A 21890-nucleotide genomic window follows, 5' to 3' on the forward strand; every position below is an offset into this window, starting at 1 on the left:
GGCGGGTCCGGGCTGGGGATTCGAACCCGCCACCTTAGGTGTACGTGGCTGGCGCCTTAGCCGGTTGAGCTATAGGCGCCGAGCCGGGATTTTACTTTCTCCACCAAGACACAAGTCCTTGTCCTTGCTCGGGAGATAGGTGAGCAAAAGATAAACAAGTGAAGAAAGGTGCAAGCCAGCCATGCAAACTGGCTGGGCCCCAGGGGCCCTGTCTGAAGACAGCTGGCCCAGCAGGGAAGGGCTTCAGGTGGAACGGTCCCCCTCCCTGCTGCAGGTGACTTCAGCCCACGGGAGGCAGTGGGCCTACTGCTGAGATTCAGCTTAAGCCCCAGGGATGAAGGGACAATGAGGGGGTCAGTCACCCCAGTTTCCTGCCTGAAGAGTCCCCCTGATACACTCAGGTGGGCATAGGCTTGTGCAAAAGATAGCTGTCACACTTGGATTCAGCTTCCCTCTCTCATCCAGTCTGAGGCAAAGGGAGGAGAGCCAGCCCCACCACCTCCTGGCTGTGTGACTTTGGACAAGTTACTAAGCCTCTGCAAGTGTCAGGTTTCCCATCTGTAAAATGTGGAAGGACTTCTGCTCCACTGATAGAGTTGGTGTGAGTGTCAAATCCAGCAGTATTTGTGAAGGTCTGCTCCCTGGAACCAACATGCACTGCTGGTGGGGTGAAGCTGCTCACATAGGAGGGCAGGAGCTGAGAAGACAGGGACCTCCTCATTCAGCCAGGTCAGGACCCAGGCAGGACGGGTCCATAACTCTGGACATATATCCAGACATACTCTGGACATACATCCAGACATACTCTGGACATACTAGGACACACATTCTTTCTTTCCTGAGCACTCTTAGCAACCCCCACCCAGCCATACACACACAGCAACACACATCCTCACAAAACCACACGCTACACATCATCATAACCTCATACGTCTCACAATCACAAACACTCACCCAGACAGAGCCCGATGCCACCCACAGCCCCTGTTACATGAATAAACCCAGTAAGAACCTCACACCGCCTCGCAGCCACAGGATGGGCACAGGGCCCCATGCAGACACTGACACAGCCACACCTCCCACAATCCCACAGCCTCACACCACACACACACCATACCCAACCCCAATCTTGTCCTCCACATACTCACACAGCCACAAACCTGGGCACCAGCCACAGAAGTCATGTAGAACATCCCTGACACACATTTGTCCCCATTATAACTTTAGACAGCTCCCCAGACACACAGCCACACATATAACCCCACACAGTGACATACACACCACACACAGACAGACGCATAATCCACCACAGACACATAAAACTCCCCTTGGTCACACCACACCACACAGCTGCACACAACCCCACATGGTCATATACACACCACATACAGATACACACATAACTCCACACAGTCACATACATATCACACACAGACACACATTACTCAGTCATATACACACCACACAGCTGCACACAACCCCACATGGTCATATACACACCACATATAGATACACACATAATCCCACACGATCATACAGACACCACATACAGATACACACACAACCCCACACAGTCACACACACCACACACAGACACACACATAACCCCACTCAGTCACACGGAATAACCCTGCTGACTGTACTCAGCCCCTCCTAGCCTGGCACACCCAGACAGCCCCTGCAGTGAACCGCCCCCTCCCCACCATCACACAGTCACCATAAGCATGAAGCACCCCTCAGGCCCATCCTCCTCCAGTCTCCCTACTGAATCCCCCAATTCACCTGAAATCCTTTCACACAAAGACCCCTAGAGACCTCTCAGCATTCACCAGAGCCTGGCACAACCTCACACTCATCATACCTGGGAGTCTGGCCCACATGTCTTAGCGCCATTAACACCTCCTCCACTTTGCTGCCAGTCCATGGTCCAAGCTGGGGGCTGGGGTGGGGCCTGGAGCTAAGGGTGGCTTCGTGGGGTCTAGTAACTTGATGGAAGGGGCAGAGGACTATTTATGGAGCAGACTCAGTGGCCCCACATTGAAGCAAAGTCCTCATCTCTCCTCTGAAACCCCTTCCCTTGGCCACTAGGCCCTCTATTGTCACCCAGCCCTGCTCCTGTAGGGGAGAACAGGGCTGAATCCAGGGGTTGCATAGCAGCCGGTAGGGCAGAAGGCATGACACAGGAGCTCAAGTCTGGGCACACACAGAGTCTGTGAAATGGAATCGTATTAACCCCATTCCCCAGACGCAGCAGGGCTGTTGTGAGGATTAGGGTGGATCATCTGTGTATAGGCCTAGCCTCTAGGGAATACTTGTGGTAGGGTAAGGGAGGATGCCGGCCTCAGGATCCAGCCAAGACAGCTGTAGGGTTCAACACCTCAGAACTGAGCCTCACTGTCCTCCTGCCAGAAGGCTGTTGGGCAGCACGGGCAGCATTGCTCAGAGCTGCATTATTCATGGTGCTGGTCTCTGAGCAGAGGCAAATTTGCTGAGTGATCGACTTAATATCTTAACACAAATCCATTTAGGCAAAACACCTTTGAAGTGAGAAAGGCAGAAAAAAATAATAGAAAAGGGAAGTGAGGGTATTGGGAGGCAGGTGGTGGCAAGAGGGGCCTGAGGTGGCAGAGCACAGGCAGGTGGCACATTCCTGCCCCTCCCCCAAGTCCTGCACACCCAGACCCTACCTTCCCTCACCCTGGTGGCCATGCATGCCTTGATGAAGGAATCCCACCCATTTCTCAAGTTCAGTTCAGAAAAGGGAAGAGGGTCTGCTCAGGGCTCACACAGCAAGTCAGGAGCCAGCTGGCAACCAGACCCAAGACTGTGGAGTGAAGATCAGTCAGGATCCTCTGCCGAGGTCACCCCTGGTCTAACCTGTGGACAGTGTAGTATGCTGCAGCCAGACTGCATGGATCTGTCCATGCCTCAGGCCATGGTCAAGGCTGGGAATGTAGAATGTGGCTGAGGACATTGGAGGAGCCACTCACAGGACAAGACTCCTAATGCTCTTCCCCATCTGCCCCCAGCTCCAATGACACACCTAGGGGATAAGATCACACAGCAACTCTTTGGTCCCTCTGCAGCCTCACATCACCTCTACCACTGCAGGACCACTTTCTCTAACTCAACCAGACTGCCCCACCCTCAAGCTTTTGGTCAATGCTCATCCCTCTGCCAAATGCCCTTCCCACTTCTCCATCTGCCCAACCCTGACCAGTCTAGCGGCATGATTTCTCTGCCTTTTACCCCAAAATATTCCAGCTCCTCCTCACAGTGGGGGCTCATCACACACTTCTGTGGCTCTCCACTGGCACCTACGATCCTCTACCTTGTAACTGGCCTGCTCCAAGGTGAGGCCTTGGGTTCAAATCCCAGCTCTGCCACTTCTTGGCTATATGACTTTGAACAAATTATTCAGTGTCTCAGGACTTCTGTCTCCTCATAATGGCATGTGAAGAATAAATGTGTAAATATAGATAAGGTGCTCCAAACAGTGCCTGGCACATTAGGCTCAGTACATGTTTGCTATTATTATACCAGTATTATTGGTTTCCTCCATCATCCCCTGGGCCTCTTGGAGAGCAGACTGTCTTTCTCATTCCTAACCCACCAGTGGCCAGCAGAGCATCAGGCACACAGTAGATGCTCACTCAACACTGATTAAGTGTTGTCTCCCATCCTCTTCACCCCAGACACCCTAGCAATAGGAGCCAGCACTAGGCTGATGGCAGATACCTATAGGGGTTTTGGGGGATGGAGATGACCTCTGACCAGCTCCACTCCGCAGCAGGAGCCAAGGCACAGTCAGGCAAGAAGGGGCCAGAGTTGGGGCCAGCAGCCTGGCCTGTGGTTGGGCCAGAAAGGAATAGACAGCTGCAGGCTGGGATGAAATATTTAGGAGCCCACATCCCTAGGAAGTGGAAACTGACAAGCAAAATGAAATGTTGAGATGTAATTACCCAGGCAGGCCAAGCATGTCTCCCCGCCAGCGGCAGGCTTAGTCCCCCCAACCTGGCACAAGCAGGCACTGGGTAATGAAGTCCTCCCGGACCCCTCTCCGGCAATAGCCCCTGCCCCTCCCCATCTGGCCAGCACAAAGGAGGAACAGCCAAGAGCCCAGCAGCCCTGGCTCCTCCAAGACAGCCCTTTAGAAGGCAAACAGTCCTGGTGGGATGGCTTACGCCTATAACCCTAGCACTTTGGGAGGCTGGGGCAGGAGGATCCCTTGAGCTCAGGAGTAAGAGACCAGCCTAAGCAAGAGTGAGACTCTGTCTCTACTAAAAATAGAAAATGAGCTGGGTGATGTAATGACTACCTATAGTCCTAGCTACTTGGGAGGCTGAGACAGAATAGTCACTGAACCCAGGAGTTTGAGGTTGCTGTGAACTAGGCTGATGCCACAGCACTCTAGCCTAAGCAACAGCATGAGCCTCTATCTCAAAAAAAATTAAAAAAAAAAATAGAAGAAGACAAAACAGCAGGAAATGTAGAGAACCAGGGGCCTGGTACGCATGTAACCAGCGATCTGGCCACTCTACCCAGTCACAGTTTCCTCAGCTAAAAAATGGGGCTGCAGACCCACCCCCACAAAGGAGGGCCAAGAGGGTGGATGTGAGCTTGCAGTGTCTTGGTGGAGGAGGAAGGTAGTGAAAGCAACGCCTGCCCAAAGTGGGGACAGCAGCAGGGTGCTCAGCCCAGAGCACCAGAAGAGGCCTTCTTGGGACACTAGGCTGCCTGGGTCTCAGGTTAGGAGAAGCTGATAGACCTATGTCAGAGGCTGAGGCCCAGATTTATATACCCTATTCCCCAAAACTGTCCCAGGCACTGCCAGCACTGCTGGGAAAAGGTTTGGAGCCTCCAGGCCTAGGGCTGTGCTTGGCCAGATCTGGGAGTGGGGAAACAGGGACCAGGTAGGGAGGAAAATGGCACTCCAACCCAGATCTTGGAAGCAGTCTTGAATAGGCTTGGGGAGCCTTGCAGAGCAGGGGTGAGGGGACAGGTTCTTCCTGCTTATTGGATTTGGGGGAAGTGGTGGCAGCATCTGCAGGTTTTTCTCAATAGGCACTTGGGGACAGCCTTTCACAGTATGAGACTGGCCCATGTTGCAGTACAGGGGATATCCTGGGGATCTGGAAACTCAAGTCTCTGTGATAATCCAAAGTGACCTACATACAGTAGAACCTCTGTAAGTTGAGTCAAGGGACTGTAACAAACTGGTCAACATACAGAGGTGGTCAATATAAGGAACTAGGTCTGTCGTACTGATACGTACATATGGTGCATGTCTGTCTATGAAAACTAGGTCATCTTAAGGTTGTGGTCAATGTAGAGAGGTGGTGGACTGTGGAGGTTCTACTGTATTTCTAAGTACCCACAAGGGGTAGTGTGGGACTGTCCATGGTTAAGAGCACCTTTCTGATCTAAACCGGGGCCCAGAGAGGGCCCCTGACTGCCCAGGGCTAACCAGCGTCTGCCACTCACACATATGCTGCTGCCCAGTCCCTCTCAGCACCCAGGAAGCAGATCTGGGCTTGCCAGACATCAGCTAGCTGACCAAAACAAACATCAGCCTACCCAGTCCAGTCGCTCTAGAGGCTAATACCCCTGTCCTACCTGGTCTCTTCCCTCATCCATAACCTCAAGGGCCCTCATTCCCCAAGGCCAAGTCCAAACTCTTCAGCCCAGTCCCTATAGGACTGACCCCCTCCAGCTCCCCAGTTTCACTTCCCATCTCTCCCCAAGGCCATAGCACCTGCAGTTTCCAACACACATCTGGGCCTTTATTCAGATTGTTTTTTCTGCCTTTGATGCTTAATTCACCTTCCAGACTTTTTTCTTTGAGTCACTCCCAACTGTTTTTAAGGATTCAGGTCAGGCCCCCTCCTCCAGGAATGCTTCAAGGGTGTCCCCTGGCTCCTCCTCAACTGGGTGCCCATAACAATCACAATGTCTCAATCACTGCACTTAGCACAATGAACAGAAGTTATTGGACTAGATGCCTCTGTGCCTACCAGCCTAAAACTCCAAGGAGTGGTCATTGTCGGGCCCTGGATGTACACACTGCCAGCCACAGAGAAGTCACCAACTCAGCAACAATTACTGAGCACCCTCAGTGCCAGAAGCTGTCCTACGTGCTGTGCAGACAGCCATGAATGAGACAGACAATCTTGCCCTCATGGAGCTGACATCTGTCTATAAAGTAGACAATAGGGATGAAAGAATAACCCCATCTCTTCCCCCACTCACTTCCCTGCCCCATCCTTTCTCCCCTCACACACACACACAACAATTCTCCCATTATCTCATGGCCCCTCATGCTCACACAGCTCTCTACAGTAGAATAACTTTTCCACATGTTGTCACATTAGCTCTTCCCAGTTACCCCCTGTCCTAGGTATTATGGCCATTTTACAGATAAAGAAACCAAGTCCCACCAGCCAGAGCCTAGTCCTGGCTGCCACCACCTTCCCTTTTTCTACTCATCCTCTCCCTGCCTCCACCTATCTGGGGTAGCTTTGCAAGATCCCTCTGCTTTGGAGCCTGTTTATTGTCTATAAACCAGAGGGGCAGAGAGGCTCTACTAGAAGATGGCCAGGGCCCCTGCTGCCCCCTCCTTCACCCTTCCACAGCCCCAACTATGCCACCCTCTGTTAACTTTCCTCTGGCTGTCACTTTGTCCTGCTTCCTCTCCCCTATCCCAAGGCCTCCCTGGGGCCCCAAGACGTCTGCAAGAGTCGTTAGTTTTCCTTCTGGCTCATTAAAAAGGAGCATTTGCATAGAATATCCATGTGATCATTCTGTCTCCAGCAAAATGGGGCACAGATATAATGCAGCATGCAACTCTGGAGGAAAGAGAGGACAGCCACCATGGGAGGGAGGGAGGGAGAACCCCCACCAGGAAGAGGTCAAGTGCCCACCCTCAGGGTCTGGGAGGCAACTGCTCACCCTGCCAGCACTTACTTAGCCTTCTGACAGCTAACTAACCTGTTTTGTCATTCTTACAACTAGCAGCAATGCCCAGAAATAAATATATTTGGCTTAAAAAGAAATTGGGGACAAAATAGAGGAGAAGGGGCCTGCCTTTATAGATGAGGCTCCACTAAGCCCCCATAGGACTGATCCAAGAAGGGGCCCTCTGATGGGCTGGAGCCAACCAGGGCTTCCCAGGATGTCTGGCCTCAGTCCCATCATTCCTGGTGCTGAGGCCAAGAGTAGCAACCCTGCCTGTGCAATCCCCCCACCCCTGCCCTCTGGCCACACACTGCCAGGAACAAGCCCTGTGGACTTGTGCTTCAGTTATACTCAAATCTGTCCCTTCTCACCATCCCCTGGTAAAAGCATTGCCACCTCTTGCCTGACCCACAGTAGCCTCCTCACTGGCCTAAGCCCCAACCTACAGCCACAACTATTAAACTTATGTCCACTCATAAGTCCCTCCTCTGCTCATAGCCCTTCATGGCTCCCAGCTCACTCAAAGCAAAAGCCAAAGTCCTTCCAGGGCCCAGTGATCTGCCCCTCTTCTCCTACTCCTGTCCACCCCGCTCATTCTGCTCCTGCCTGCTGGCCACTCTCTGAAGGGCAGGAATGCACCACCTCAGGGTCTTTGCATTTGCTGGTCACCCCCTCAGGGCACCCTTCCCACAGGCCCCCACCTCACACAGCGGGAACTCTGTCAAATGTCACCCCTGCAGAAAGGCAGGTGAGGGCCAAAAGCTGGTTAACCTGGTAGGGAACAGTCAGTGTCCCTACCTGCCCCTCTATGCACTCACTTTGCTTGTTCTTCATAGTAGCATCTGCAGCTCCCACCTGACATCATGGCATATCATGTTTCCTGTTTACTGGGGGCTGTCTCGGGCCCTTTCCCCAGGTGTGACCTCCACAAGGCCAGCGATGATCGTCATCTGCTTAGGCCGCTGCAGGATCCCCACTGTCCTGGTTAAACGGCTAGCACACAGTTGGTGCTGAATAAATATTCATTCAGCAGATGAATGAATTACTGTGAGGCCAGGGATGAAAGAGCTAAAGGGCAGAAGAAAGAAATGCCCCACTCCCCTCCTCAGCCACAGGAGGGCAGGTCTGTGGGGCCAGGAGACCCAGGTCTCTCCAGTCCCTGAAGTCCCAAAAGCATGAAGGAAGCCAGCACCAAAGAAGTGGCTGCCAGGGCCACGCCTCTCCTACCCATTTTCAGATAAGGCCCTCAGGCTTGCACACGCTCCTCCCATGGGAGTCACACATGACCTGATGGCTCTCAACCCCCTCCTCTCATACGCACACCCTCTCCTTGTGATGGCAAGGTCTTACAGCCTGCAGACTAGGTAAGGAACCACTGGCTCCTTCGACTGCCCTGCCCGACCCAGGAGCATCCCCACCTTTGCCCTCTCTAGTCCAGAGACAAGCCACTGGCCTCTGAGAGGAGCGCCTTCCCAGGTCTGTGCATCTGACCAGCCCACCTGTGCTGCCCTGAGTAAGACTGGGTGAAGGGAACCAAATACCTCATTTCCAAGGAGGGTTCAACCTTTCTTCCCTCAAGCTCCACAGCAAGAGTCAGTTTTGAGTCACACAGACCTGAGTACAAAGCCCAGCTCTGCCCCAGCAAGCTGTGAGGCCCTGGTCAAGTCTTGGGCAGCTGGGTCTATAGTCACCTCCTCTGTAAAATGGGGGCAATTCTCAGGGTGCCAGGCCCTGGCAGCTTCTGTGATGATGGTTAATGGAACACTGCCTAGAAATATGTGTATTAATACAAAAGAAGACTCAGGGATCCTTACAAAGGCCAGGCCGGGCTGGCTGAGGGGCTGGCACAGGAGGCAAAGTCTGTTCAGGCTTAAGAATCCTGGGAAGAGGGACTGGGTCAGAGGACACAGGGATAACAAGGCAAAAACAGCCGCACACATTCCGATGTGTCCTCCCACATGGACCCATGGAGGAAGGCACACAGCTCCCTTCCTGATCTGACAGATGAGAAAATGGAGGCTCAGAGAGAAGCGACTCCTATAAGGTCACATAGTTGTGAGGGATGGGGCTAACATGGGGAAATAGGCTGGACCCCTGCCCCACCCCAGGGTACTCAGTGGCCCCTTGCTGGCCTGAGGCAGGAAGCCCTGAGTGGAGAAGGTAAGGCAAGGAAGGACATAGTGAGTTCACAGAAGGTTCCCTCCAGAGCCGTGGAGAAGGCAAATGAGGCTTGCTTTAGCCACATCTGCAGGGAGCTCAGGGTGGGAGGTTTAGGTGTCAGGGACTCCACCCCAGCCCAGAAAGCAGTCTGAAGTCCAGCAGTCAGTAAGCATAATTCCCAGAGGCCAAGGCTGAAACCTGAACCAGGGAGCAGGTTGGCATGGCTCCTCCCTCAAGCATGGGGAAGAAATCGGAAGGGGTCCCCTGTCCAAACAGGGACTTGGAGGGGCAGAACCCAAGATCTCTGAGTGAAGAGGCTCAGTACAGAGGAAGAGAAAGAAACAATGGCAAGAAAATAAACCAGAAGAAAATGGGCTTTGAAACAGATTTAGAGATTTGTCAAAAGTATCAGAGGTAAAGAAACCAAAGAGCCTGAAAGCATTGAGGAAACAGAGGTCGAGCATGAGCCTTGGAGGTCTGTGTGTCAAGGGGGGCTAGAAAAACCAAAAGAGTTCGGTGAGGGGTGTGAGGACCTAGCTGTGGGGGGTCAGGGAGCCCCTGATGCATTACCCACACATTGTTGATAAAGCTGAGGCCTGGAGAGGGAGCGTTACTGGCCCAAAGTCACGTGGCCACCCAGATACAGAGCTAGGACAAGAACACTGCCCCAACCCCCAGCCCAGGGCCATATGCTGCTACTGCACTTGGGTTTGCCAGTGGGCCGTGAAGCACTTGGCCCACCTGGCAAGTACTGGACATGTGTTGACTCACTCAGCCTCAGACAACCCTTTTGGGAGGGATTATTAACATCTCCATTTGGCAAAGCGGGAAACTAAGGCACAGAGTCCTTAAGTGGCTCTTGAAGGTAGCACAGCTCATGGTAGCAGAGGCAGGATTTGAACCCAGACTACCTGCCCCAGCATCTGGGCTTTCAACCACTCACTCTCCTGCGTCACTGGAAGAAAAACAGAATTCAGAAGGGCAAAACCACAAAGGGACTGCAACCAGCAAAGGGAATTTTTTCAAACCCCAAAGGAATCTTCAAACATGTTCCACAAAGGCATCTGGTAAAAGAAAATGTTGTTTCCTGTCCAAGAGGGAAGAGATGCAAATTCAGAGCAAAAAGGGCTCTGAGTCTGACGTCTTCCTCCTGTCGTTCCCATCAAGCTTAGACGTGAACACGGATGGGAGCGTGTCCCCGTCGTGATATGCCGAGGTGAGCACATCAGAGACAGGCCGAGAGAGCCAGGGGAGGTAGCTGCACTGAAAGAAAAGCAGCAGGCCTGATGACACCCACCCCAGGGGACTCATAAAACTGAGAGGTGTCAGGCCCTGCACAGGCCAGAGTGCAGAAGAATCCAAGCGGACAGGCAGAGTCCCCCAGGCAGGCCAGGCAAGCACAGGGCTCATCTCACAATGGGACAGAGACTGACCTGGCAATCACAAGCAGTCACATTAATGCCAGCACCTTGCCAATCTCCAAGCCCTGGCGAGGTGACCCAGCTGGCACATTGGCGCAGGGGGTGGAGGCACCATGCCAGGTCCACTTAATTTCCACCCACAGTAGAATCACCGTGCAGCAGACAAGGACAGAAGAGAGTGATGGGTTTCAGGTTCTGGGCAGCCTACTTGATAGGCAAGAATGAGGGTGACTGGCTGTGTGGCAGAGCTCACCCCCCAACCTAGGAGAATGCATGGTCAGAGGGTGGAGGAGGCTGGGCTTTGAGCTGCAGGGTCCCCAGGTCATGATCCCAGGAGGGACTGGTAGGAGAGCACAGAAGTTTCCCCTAAGCAGGAGCTAAAAGCAACCAACACTCAGATATACCAAACTAAAGCCAGTGGCCATGCTCCTTCCTGCTTCTACCCCTCCCTGACCATACCCCCAGCCCTCAGCTCATTTCAATCATCTGACCTGACCAGAAGGTTGCACACTCCAGCCGCTGCACCAAAGGGCCCCCATAATTCCTGAACAAAACACCAAGTCCTGGAGCACCACCATTTGACAACTGCTCCATTAGGCTTTGTGGGGTGTCTGCTTTTTCAGCACTCTCTGAGCGACACATCCTAAATAAGTAGTTTTCAGCGAATGTCTGAAAGGGTCTTCAGGATGGGCCAGAATCATGGGCACTGAGCCTTTGCTTATATGAAGGATGCCTAGAGTCAATGGCCACCAGCCATTCCTATGGGCTGGAACTTGGAAGCAAGCTGGTATACCCCTCCTGCACAGGTGAGAGAAGGAGGTCCCAGAATGACAGCAACATGCCCAAGGGCATTGGGCTGCTTATCTGTCTACTCACTGCTCTCACCAAACATCTACTGAGGCCCTGCCATGTACATGCAGGGGAGGGTGGGGGCAGAGCTGAGTGGGGCCACCATTCCCTGCCCTAGGAGCACCAAGGATATGGAAGTTTTGGCAAATGTGAGAGCCCATGTGATGAAGACCCCATGGGAAGATGTCCCCACCCCCACCTGCTCCACCAAGGGGGCAGGGCAGTGAGGCAGGCCCACAGGGAAAAGGCACCATAGCACCGAGCATTGTTGGGTGGGGAGGACTCACCCTCAGGGCCCTGAGCAGGCTGGGCACAGAGGGTAGAGATGGCACGTACCAATATACTCCCTCAGCCAAGCAGGCACAACCCTAAGTGCCAAAAATTTTTTTTGAAATACAGAGTTTGGCCTTAAATAAACCTTCCTCAGTCCCATGTCACACTGTTCTCTACCCCACCCCACAGCCATCAGCAACAGGCCAGACCTCTCTCTGAGTGCCATCTGCCTTGCCCATTCCTATATCCAGGCCCTTTCTCATGCTGTTCCCCCACCTGGCATGCCCTTCCTTCCCTCCTCTCATTCCAGTACCCTTCCCCTAAACTCCGCTGGGCTGTCGGCCTCCCTGTCTCTTCGCTTCAGAAGATGCACCTTCACAACCCTTTATCTAGGTACTCAGGCATGCTCTACTGAGCACCTACTAGCGCCAGGCAAGTGCCACATCTGGCTAAGTACTGTCCTTCCCATGCTCCCTAAGAGGGCCTGAGATCAGAGCCCACGGCCTGTCTCCTCTCTCACATGGGGACTGGCACTCATCAAGGGTGAAATAAATACAGGAAGCCCGGCCAGTAGGCAGGCTTGTGCTGATGGAGGGCTGAGTCTCTTCCACTCCTACCTACTGGGCAGAGCACCTCAGAAAGAAGTGCCTGAGGCAGGCACTATAGTGAGGAATGAGAGGAAGCACACCACATTCGCGTGCTGATGGGCCCCACTCCCTGCCTTAATCCTCCAGGAAAGGATTTCTGTCCTTACTGAGTCACTAGAAAGGGGTCTGGGGTCTCTGGATCCTGGGGGTACCAGAGGCCATTTTCACCTCTCTAGGAAGAAACAATCTCCCCAAAACTCAAGTAGTGCCAGCCCCTCTGGGCAGCACAGATCTTCCACTCATCCCCCGACAGGCTGCTGCTCCATTTACAGCCATAGAACCCACACCCAGAGCACTGCATAGCCCGGCTGGATGCAGAGGCACCCTGGCCTCAGCCCACCCTAGCACACTGTCTCCCCTGCTGGGCCCTGCCAGCCGCGCTGATGCTGACAGAGGTATCTAAATGCAGGCCTGGTACTCAGCCATGGGAGTCGGAGCTGGAGGTCAGAGCAGTAACAGCTCCACTCATCCGCGCCTCCGGAATACCAATGGGGGATGTAGCAATGATACAGGTGAGACTTTAGAACTTCCTGCCGTGCATGGGACATGACTTCTTCCAAGGAGCAGGACAGAGCCCCCACACTCCTTCCCACTATACTCAGAGACCCTCTTGTTCCCACCCCTGGGTCCCAGGCCTGGATGTGCCCAGGTGTGCTGGATTATGCCCCAGAGGCCTTCCTGGTATATGCACTAGAGGTGGCACCATTTAGTGGCTGGGGCCACCATCTTTGAGATTCAAATCCTTCCCCTGCTACTTCCTAGCTGTGTGGGCTCAGGGGTAGCTTAACCTCTCCCAGCCTCAGTCTGGCCATCTGTTAGTGGAGTTGCCATGAGAGTGATTGAGGTAGTGTGTACAAAGGACATAAAATGGGCCCTCACCAAGGAATGGCTCCAAAATTGTCACCTATGAATATTGTCCACCTTCCAGTTATCCACACAGGAGCCCTGGGCTCCAACACTTGACACTTTCATAAGACCTTCACCAACTCCCTTAACATCCTGAGCTTTGGTTTTCCTCATCTGTGAAATGGAGACATTAGTGTAGGTAAACCGAGGCTCACAATAGTGCCCCACAGGTACGGAAAGGCTAAGGGGATATAAAAGTTTATGCTCCAGATCGCAAACCCTAGGAGTACCCAGGATAGTGGGCAGGAGGTGCTGGGGTCTCTGCCACATCTTTACCCATATTGTGCCGCCCCCTCATCCACTGCCTATCTCTCCCCATCCTCAGGTGACTCATTCACATTATCTCCAGAGCCCAGGCCTCGCTCTGCATGTCTAATCCCGGCCTGGCTGGGCTGCTAAGGAGTCAAGAAGGAAGAGCAGACTCCTTGCCTTCCCCTGGGGTAGCCTCAGCCCTGGCAAAGAGGAGGGAGCCCTGGCTGGTCCACACACATACCCCTCAGGAGTGCACACACACGTGTGTCCCACCCTGGCCACCCTGCCCTTCAGAACTCACCTTGCTATCCTCTCACCACCAGACCAGCTGTCCTAGAGGAACCAGGCTAGCCTGGGCTCCTGGGTAGCCCCATCCTGGGACATGCCTTAGCCTCAGTTTGGGACAAGGCACGGCCTTTGAATTTTCCAGCACCCCTCAGGCCTCTCCAGAACTGGCCAGGTCTTGGGGAGGGCTGGGACCCTAAAAATAATGACCTTTGAGCGTGCATTCCTAAGCTCCCGCCTCCATGAGCTCGGAGCACATTTCACTCTGACAACAACCTATTTTAATATCCCCATTTCACAGATGAGAAAACTGACCCCAGAGAGGCTGAGTGACTTTTCTAGGCCACATAGCCAATAAGTGGCCAAGCTAGAACCCAGATCTATGTGACAGAGCCTGACCTCTTAGCCACACACTGCTGCTTCTGTAACACAAGCTGGAGAAGATGAAGCGTGTGGGGTAGAAGACATGGTCTAATAGCCCTGGCTCCAACTACTGCCCTGTCACCTTACTGTGTGACTCTGGGAAAGCCACCTCGCTTCTCTGAGTCTCAATTCTCCCATATGCAAAATGAGAACAAAAACACGTAGCCCACAGTGTTATTACTAAGATCCATGATAGTCATGGGAGTGTCTGACACAGGCAGGGCTCAGTCCAGGGCCAAAGGACTGCCCCAAGCTTGAGTGGACAGGGTGTGGGTAGGAAACACCAGTGCTAACAGCCTGGTTGGCAATGGATCATCTTAAGTACCACCTGGGGCTTCTCACCTGAAGGACAGAGCTAGATTACCATCCTAGCTCCTCCACATTCTGGCTGTGTGGTCTTGGGAAAGTGACCTACCTTCTCTGGCCTCGGTTTCTTCATCCTTAAAATGGGCATAATTGTGCTCTGCTGAAGAACCCAGAGCCCAGCACACAGCAGGCACCCAGGACTTGCTCAGCACCCTCAGATGCACAAGTCCAGTCTGGAGAGCACACCCTCCTCACCACTTCCTCCCCAGCACGCCTCCGAGCAACTCACTGATGATTTATACTTCAGAGGACGAATCAATACAATATACAGCCAAAGACATCTTTAATCTTCTGCAGGGATTAGGCTACAAGGTAGAGTGGCCTCTTTCTACTGGCTGCTCAATTCTGATTTCAATTTGGCCAGCTGTAGCTCGGCTCACTCTCTCCTTTTCTCTTCACCCGCCTAAAGATGTTCTTCCAAATCAAATTTCATTTAGTAGGTGGGGTGAGGAGACCTAGCTGCCTGTACCCAGGGCAGACCCAGCCAGGCCCCTGGGGACTGTCACATTCTGGCATGGGGTGTCTGCAGGAGGGTCTGGGAACATGGGAGGTCTAGCCAAGTGGGAAGCCAGGCCCTCAGCCTTGTGGGGATGGCATTCAGGGGCAGCAGGCAATAAGGAACACTTCTGCCAGCACAGGAGGGCCTGAGCAAGAGGCCCGGGTGCAGGCACAGTGGAGAATTATCTTATTTTTCTAGATTGTGAGGTCCTTTAAAAAAAAATCTTGAGTAGATTTTATTTTTCTAACCACCCAACACCTTCTCATCTATTTATAAAAAATTCAAATGACAGTCTTACCTCCAACCAAAATACAGTGCCTTGACCCTATCCTATGCCTCTGCTATCCCTTGAAGCTTTGGTATGCCCCTGCCATATCCCAGCACTTCCACAGTGGGTGGCCCACATGGGTCTAAGCAAGGGGGCAGAAGCTAGAGTGGACAAAAATACAAAAACAATTGAGATCTCTAGCCCTAGAGCCAGACTGCCTAGGTTCAAATACCTTCTCCACCTTAATTTGCTGTGTGACCTGGTGCCAGTTGTTATTCACTCTCTCTCCTCCTGAGTTGCTTCTGTAAAATGGGGACTAAGCAGTGCCCATCCTGGAAGGCACAAAGGACTTCTGGGACAGCAGGTGCTGGGCACACAGGGAGGGCCACATGAGCACAGGGGCTGGCTTCTAGGGCCCTGAGGGCAGAGACTGAACACAATTAAATTCTAAGACTTTGGACCCTCTGTCCCTTCTCCAAATCCTCCAGAGGTCATATCTTAAGCAGAAGAGGCAGTGGGTTTAATTGGGGTAGGGTTCAAACCACTGAAGAGGAGAAGAACCAGCAGAGCAGAGTGGGGGTACAGCCCAGAGGGAGGTGACTGTGTCATGGGGCTGCACTAAGGAGTAAAGGGCACTGAGCAGCCAGAGGGAGGGGGCTGTGGCTCTGGGGCTCTGGCACTGTCAGCCTGCCCAGAGGGGAGGTGGCTCCTGTTCACCCCATTTCCCCTGCTGGCTGGGCTGCTGGGTTGGGAGTGGCCTGGAGCCTCAGCCATCAGTCAGCACTGCCCCACTTCCTACCTCCCGCTTCACTGTGTTGAAAGCACCCAAGCAGCTTCAGCTGTACAATTATAGGGGCTTATCCGAGATTTATAGCAGGATTATGCCCGCAGGGTGTTACCAATGCCAGCTTCTGGACACTCTGTGGTCCTTAGGAAAAGCAATTAGAGTCCTGGGGCCATAAGGGTATAAATACACAGATGCCATCACCCAAGGTCGAGGTGATGCACCAGGCAAGCTGTTTAGAGACAGAGACTTGGGAGAGACCAGGAGAGGCAGAGGGTCCTCTCTGCAGGCAGGTGGGTCTGCAGGATGGAGAGGGCCTCCCTGGCTTCCCCCACAGCCCACGACAGGGACCCAAGAAGCCACATGGGCCCTCTACAAGCTGCCCTCTCCTAGCTCCCCCAACCCAGGTAGAGTTCCGCTGCCCCCTAGATGCCCACAGTCACAGCCCACTTGGGCTGTCCACCTCTGCACCACCATCAACACAGTCCCAGCAAGTGACCCAGGATTCAGGTCCCTGTTTGGCTGCTGGCAGTGCCTGCTAAGGTGTTAGCCTTTGTTATGGCTCAGTTGCTTATCTCTGACAATACCTGGAAGCTTTGTCACTAGAGTGTCTGAGGACAGCAATTTAACGTAATGCAGTGAGCTTAATGGGGGTAGGTGGCATAGAGGTAGATGGAAGAGACCTCAGGGAGAGCAAATCACCTGTCAGAGTTCCTCAGACCCCACCCACAGGGACTCACTGAGCCCAAACCAGTGTCAGCCACCAGTTAATGGGAGACACACCCACACCAGCCCCTCACCCCCACCACAGACAGCTCCATTTTAGGTACTCCAAATCCCGACTCCTCCAACAACCCTTGCTTGGAGAGCCTACCTGGCTGGCCACCAGCTCCCATGTCCCCGATATCTCCTCAAAAAGGCCCTGCATCAGCACCTTTTCTCTTCCTCTCTGCCATAAGGAAGGTGCCACCCTGCAGGGCCCCATGCCAGGAAACTGACAGTCCCTTCATGTGCATGGCACATCTGCAAAGGCCTCACTCCCACTATGCACAAAGGGACTCCTGTGCCTCAGTGAGGCCAGTGAGGCCACGGGACAAACCCCATTGCTCAAAGAGGCTGAAGCCCACATGGGGATGGCTGGACAACTTGGTCACACGTTGTGACCCAACTTGGTCGCTGTCTGCAACACCCCACCCCCATCCTGTGCCCAGCATGACCCTGTAGCCAGGCACTTGACTCACCATCCTCACGGGATTTCTGGATGAAGGCCTCCACGCCGCTCTCACCGTAGCTGCCCTCTGAGGCCAGTGTGGACACATAGTTCCACTTGAGGGCACGGACGATGTCCACCATGGCTTGGGCCTGATATGTGTCCGAGGGCACCACGCGGGAGAAGAAGTCGTAGCGGCTGTTGTCACTCAAGTCAGGGGCTGTGGAGGCGTAGCTGATCTGGGGTATCTGGGGGGTGAGAGGGGCTGCTGAGAGGGGCGGCTGGCACCCAGCCTGCCCAGCCAGCACCGTACCTCTACACACCAACCTCCCTCCCGTTCCCATGGCTTTGAACCACCCAGCCCATCCTCCCTGGGGTCACTGCCTTCTCTCACCCTGCAGCAGACCCTATGGCATTAGGAAGACAGGTCCTAGCCTCACTCATAAGAGGAAGAAACTAAGGTCCAGAGAGGGTCAGCAAGTGGTTGGTCAGCCCTATCTCTGACCAGGGTTCTGATGCCATCTGCATCACATTCAGTTCTCCCCAGTCCTGGCCATTCCCAGCAGGTGTGAGGCCAGCAATTAGGTCAAGAAGGGACTGGCACGGCAACATCAAGCCTTCCTCCTCCAGGAAGTCTTTCAGATGACCTTCCCGGGTCCTGCACCTGGTGGTCCCCAAAGATACCTTAATCCCCCACCAAGACATAAACATATGTACATACTCATATTCACATACATATGCACACACATGCACACAAACACCAGGAGCCTCTGGGTGCCTCTATTTACATACAAAGCTATAAGATCTCAGCCCAGGGAAAATCCCCAGGTAGGTGAGATGGCTTAGTCTGGAGTTAGGGATGGGACTTGGGTGTCAAGAGGGGCCCCAAGGGGTCATTTGGTCCTTTCTCTGCCCCTGGGCAGCCCCTCCTGTCACTGCCCGGCAGACCCTGTTCCCATAGTTCCCTGCTGGCCCAGGCATCATTAAGATTCAGGCCTTGCAGGACTTCAGGCCCTGGGGCAACTAGAAGAGGGGAATGTCCTGGGACAGGAGGTGGGGGATACTCCCTGATAGGTGATCACCCACCCAAACCAGACAGCTCCCCTCTTAGGATGGGGGGGCAGAGGTTTTGCCAACCTAGAAACCCCACTCCCATAACCAGACATTGAACTCTATTCACTTCAATAAAGATTTTTCCAAGCACCTACCATGTCCTAAGTGCTGGGGACACACACAGAGCTTCCTTCTAGTGGGAAGAGAGAAGCACAGCAAGCCAGCAAATGACCAGGGCCATTCCCACAGCAATGAGGCCCCTAAAAGTGGCCCAAGTATGTAGGACAGCTAAGTGAGCAGGTGACAAGGCTGGGAAAGGCCTTTCCAGGCAGAGCCAGCATGAGCAAGGTTGGGAAGGTATCTGAGCCACAGGGAAGCAAGTCCCCAGGTGAACAAGCTTGGTCTGGGAGGTAGAAGCCAGTATGGCTGGAGCTGAGTAGGGAGGGGAAGTCAACACACAGTAGTAGCCTATTGGACAAATGACTAACAGTAAGACTGACCAGACTGACCAGAGACTGACTAACAGCAGTGGGGGTGACCTTCCACTAAGGATGACCATTGCCAAAAGGGCCCAGCTCTGCCCTGTGATGCCTGCCCCAGCCAGGCCCCTCACTGCCTTCCCTCACAGAATCAAATCTCTGGGGCCTTCAGGGATGAGGATGGCAGCAGAGGAAACAGTTGATTGGTTTTTTGGATTCTCTGAGCAATTAAAGGTTAACTCCCAGGCCTACTCATTGCAGTCTGTGGTCTTAATAAAATGATGTGTACTACATTATTCACTGTGGCACTGTAACAATAAAATTACAGAAACAACCTGCATGTCCCTCAGGCAGGGATTGGTTAAAGTTACAGCTATGCAAGGAGTACTACGCAGCTATAAAGAAGAACGAGGCAGATTTCCATCCACTGTTCTGGATGGTTCTTCCAAGACATTGTAGGGTAAGAACAACAGTAACAAGGAAGCCAGGTGCAGAATGAAGGGGCTTATGGCCTGAAAGGGAGGCATAGCTCATGCTGTCTGAAGCCAGCTGTGAAGCTGTCTCAAAGGAGGGATCCGGGCAGGGCTGGGGAACAGCAGCTCTATCCTTCATACGTTTCCAATGCAGAACCATGCAAATGTGTCACCTATTAGAAAGCAAACCACACTCGAATATACACGAATGTCCCCTCTCATTCGTTCTGTCAAAAGTGTCCATAAACAAGCTGAGTCCTCTCTGCCTCAGAGAACATTTAGCATGAAAACAGCATCCTCTAAAATGTGAACTGATTGGATATTTAATGATTAATTTTAAAAATATTGTCATTTTTGAAGTCTGAGAATGGTATTTATTATAGCTGTGGACAACTGGCTTGCTTTTAAGAGACTTTATCTTTTGGAGCAGGCCTCTCAGCCCTAGCACTACTAACACTTAGGGGGGCTGTCCTGTGCATCAGAAGATGTTTACAGTACCCCTGTCCTTGTCCGCTCAATGCCAGTAGCACCCTCCCTGCTCTCCAGTTGTGACAACCAAAAATGTCTCCAGACATTGGCAAATGTCCCCTCTGGAAGGGGTGAGCTAAATTTGCTTTAGTTCAAATCCCAGCTCTGCCACTCACCAACAGGGAAGACTTGGGAAAGTTACAGCCTCAGTTTCTCAAGCTACAAAATGGGAATTAATAACTGTCTCATAAGGTTGTGGGGGTCACATGAGGGAATTCATGTAAGGTACTCAGAATAGCACCTGGCTGGGCATTGTTCACACAAAAAGCTAGCCCCTGTGGGAGACATAATTCCTCCCACTAAACCTTCCCTGCCTTCTCTTGCCTCTCTCTGTGACTTTTTTTAACCCCCAAAGATTCTGCCTCTCTGCCTCCCCACTCCCATTCTGAGCTCTTTCCATAGTCACATCATTGTCATTGTCATGGTGACGTCCTGGGAATGTAATAGGCTCTCCAAGGCTCTCCTGCCTCAGCCCAGAATGAAGGGGTTAGAGTGAGGTGGGAGCCAGGGACCACCATGGGGACACCATGGGCAGGGCAGGGACATGTCTCCATCTAAGCAGGTGACCATGACAAACTGGCCCACAGGGTGCTCTGACATCTCTTCAGCTCTCACTGTCCCCGCAGCCCAGCTGGAGCAGGAGGGGGATGTTCCATTTACATTCTCTGCAGAGAACACACCTCTTCTCCAACCACAGCGGCTGGAGGGGAGGGAGGCAGCAATGCCCACCCCGTGCCAGCTGCTCTCTCTCTCTGCCTCTTCCCTTCCTTCATCTGACGCACGAGCACCTACTGTATGCTGGACACTGTTCTAGGTGCTAGGGCACCACATCTTGTGTCACATCCTCATGGGGCAAGTGCCAGCAAGAGCCCAGAGTCCAGCAGAACCAGACCAACAACAGGCATCTGCTCCAGACCCATCCGTCCGTCCCTTTCTCTTTCCTCTCTGCCTGTCTTCTGCCCTCAAAGCCCAAAACCTTATTGCCCCACACCAAAGCCCGCTTGTTCATCAAGGCCCAGCTCAAATGCCACCTCCTTCAGGCCGCTCCAGGGACACCAGGTCCATCCTCCTGGTGCTATGATTCTCTGCTTGCCAATTCAACAAGCCTCCTAAGCTCCCCTCGCCCTGTAGTGCTAGGCAGATGTGGAGGTGAACTGGATACACCCCACCCCCAAACACTAGTCAAAACCTACCATATCCTGAAGGCATCAGCAAAGAAGGCAGAAAATGTGCAAAAAGTGCTTAGTTGGCTGGGCCCCCTGAGGAGGAACAGGCTGTATGCCTGCCCAGGTGACACACAGTGTGTCCACAGCTGCCACCCCAAAGTCTCAGCTTCCATTAGGAGTGAGAGACTGAGAGGGAGGGAGTAAATGAATAAGCCTCCTCCCTCTCTCTCTGCCTCTCCCTCTCTCGCTCTGGCTTCTGAAGTGACAAGGAGGTCCATGCCACGTGGGGAAAGACAAAAGCTGTTTCTAGGCTTGAACAACAATGAAGATGTATTCCTACATCTGTGTGTGAGAGAGAGTGTGCATGTGCCCGGTGCTCTGAGCACATGGGCGCACAGCGCATTCATTCAGTGAGTCCTCCTACAAACAGGCACCAACCCCACAACCACGTGTAGTTCCAAGTGTGAGGACTGACCACAACCCAGCTCTCAAGGGGCTCCAGTCTAGACAGAGGCAGGCCACAGAGAGGTGGGTAGCAAAGCTACCGAGTTGTTAGATGGGAATAAGGAGCCAGAAGAAGAAAGAAAGAGGGGAGGAGCAGGGGCCTGTTAGAGAGGGGCTGGGGAGAGGGGCTGGGGTGACACTTTGGCAAGACCCAGGAGGAGATATTTAAGGGAGGGTGTTTAAAACAGAGGGAACAGTCAGTGCAAAGGCCACAAGGGCATATGTGTATGCATGTGTGTGTCCCCAAATACATGTGTGCTTAGAGCGTGGATCCAGGCAGCCCCAGGAGTGGCCAGCAGCCCCACACCTGGCCAGGCACACCAGCACTGGCTGACACAGCTCCACAGCTCACTGCTTCCCAGACCAGCAGAATCTGAAAACCCCCTGAGA

At 53.2% G+C, this 21890-nt stretch overlaps 1 protein-coding gene across 5 annotated transcripts in view; it reads right to left on the reverse strand.

The window, feature by feature from the left end:
* Positions 1–21890, reverse strand: part of GRM4 (glutamate metabotropic receptor 4) — a 117084-nt gene that overhangs the window by 45962 nt on the left and 49232 nt on the right. For 4 of the 5 annotated variants that reach the window (XM_012804683.1, XM_003789107.1, XM_023512828.1 and 1 more), the window contains one exon: positions 17329–17545. The exons of the other annotated variant lie outside the window; for it this stretch is intronic. In XM_012804683.1, the coding sequence (XP_012660137.1) occupies positions 17329–17545 (217 nt within the window). The remainder of the gene's footprint in view (positions 1–17328; positions 17546–21890) is intronic. 5 annotated transcript variants of the gene reach the window in all.

The sequence above is a fragment of the Otolemur garnettii genome, unplaced genomic scaffold, assembly GCF_000181295.1.
Source record: "Otolemur garnettii isolate 467f Iridium unplaced genomic scaffold, OtoGar3 scaffold00031, whole genome shotgun sequence".
Lineage (NCBI taxonomy): Eukaryota > Metazoa > Chordata > Mammalia > Primates > Galagidae > Otolemur > Otolemur garnettii.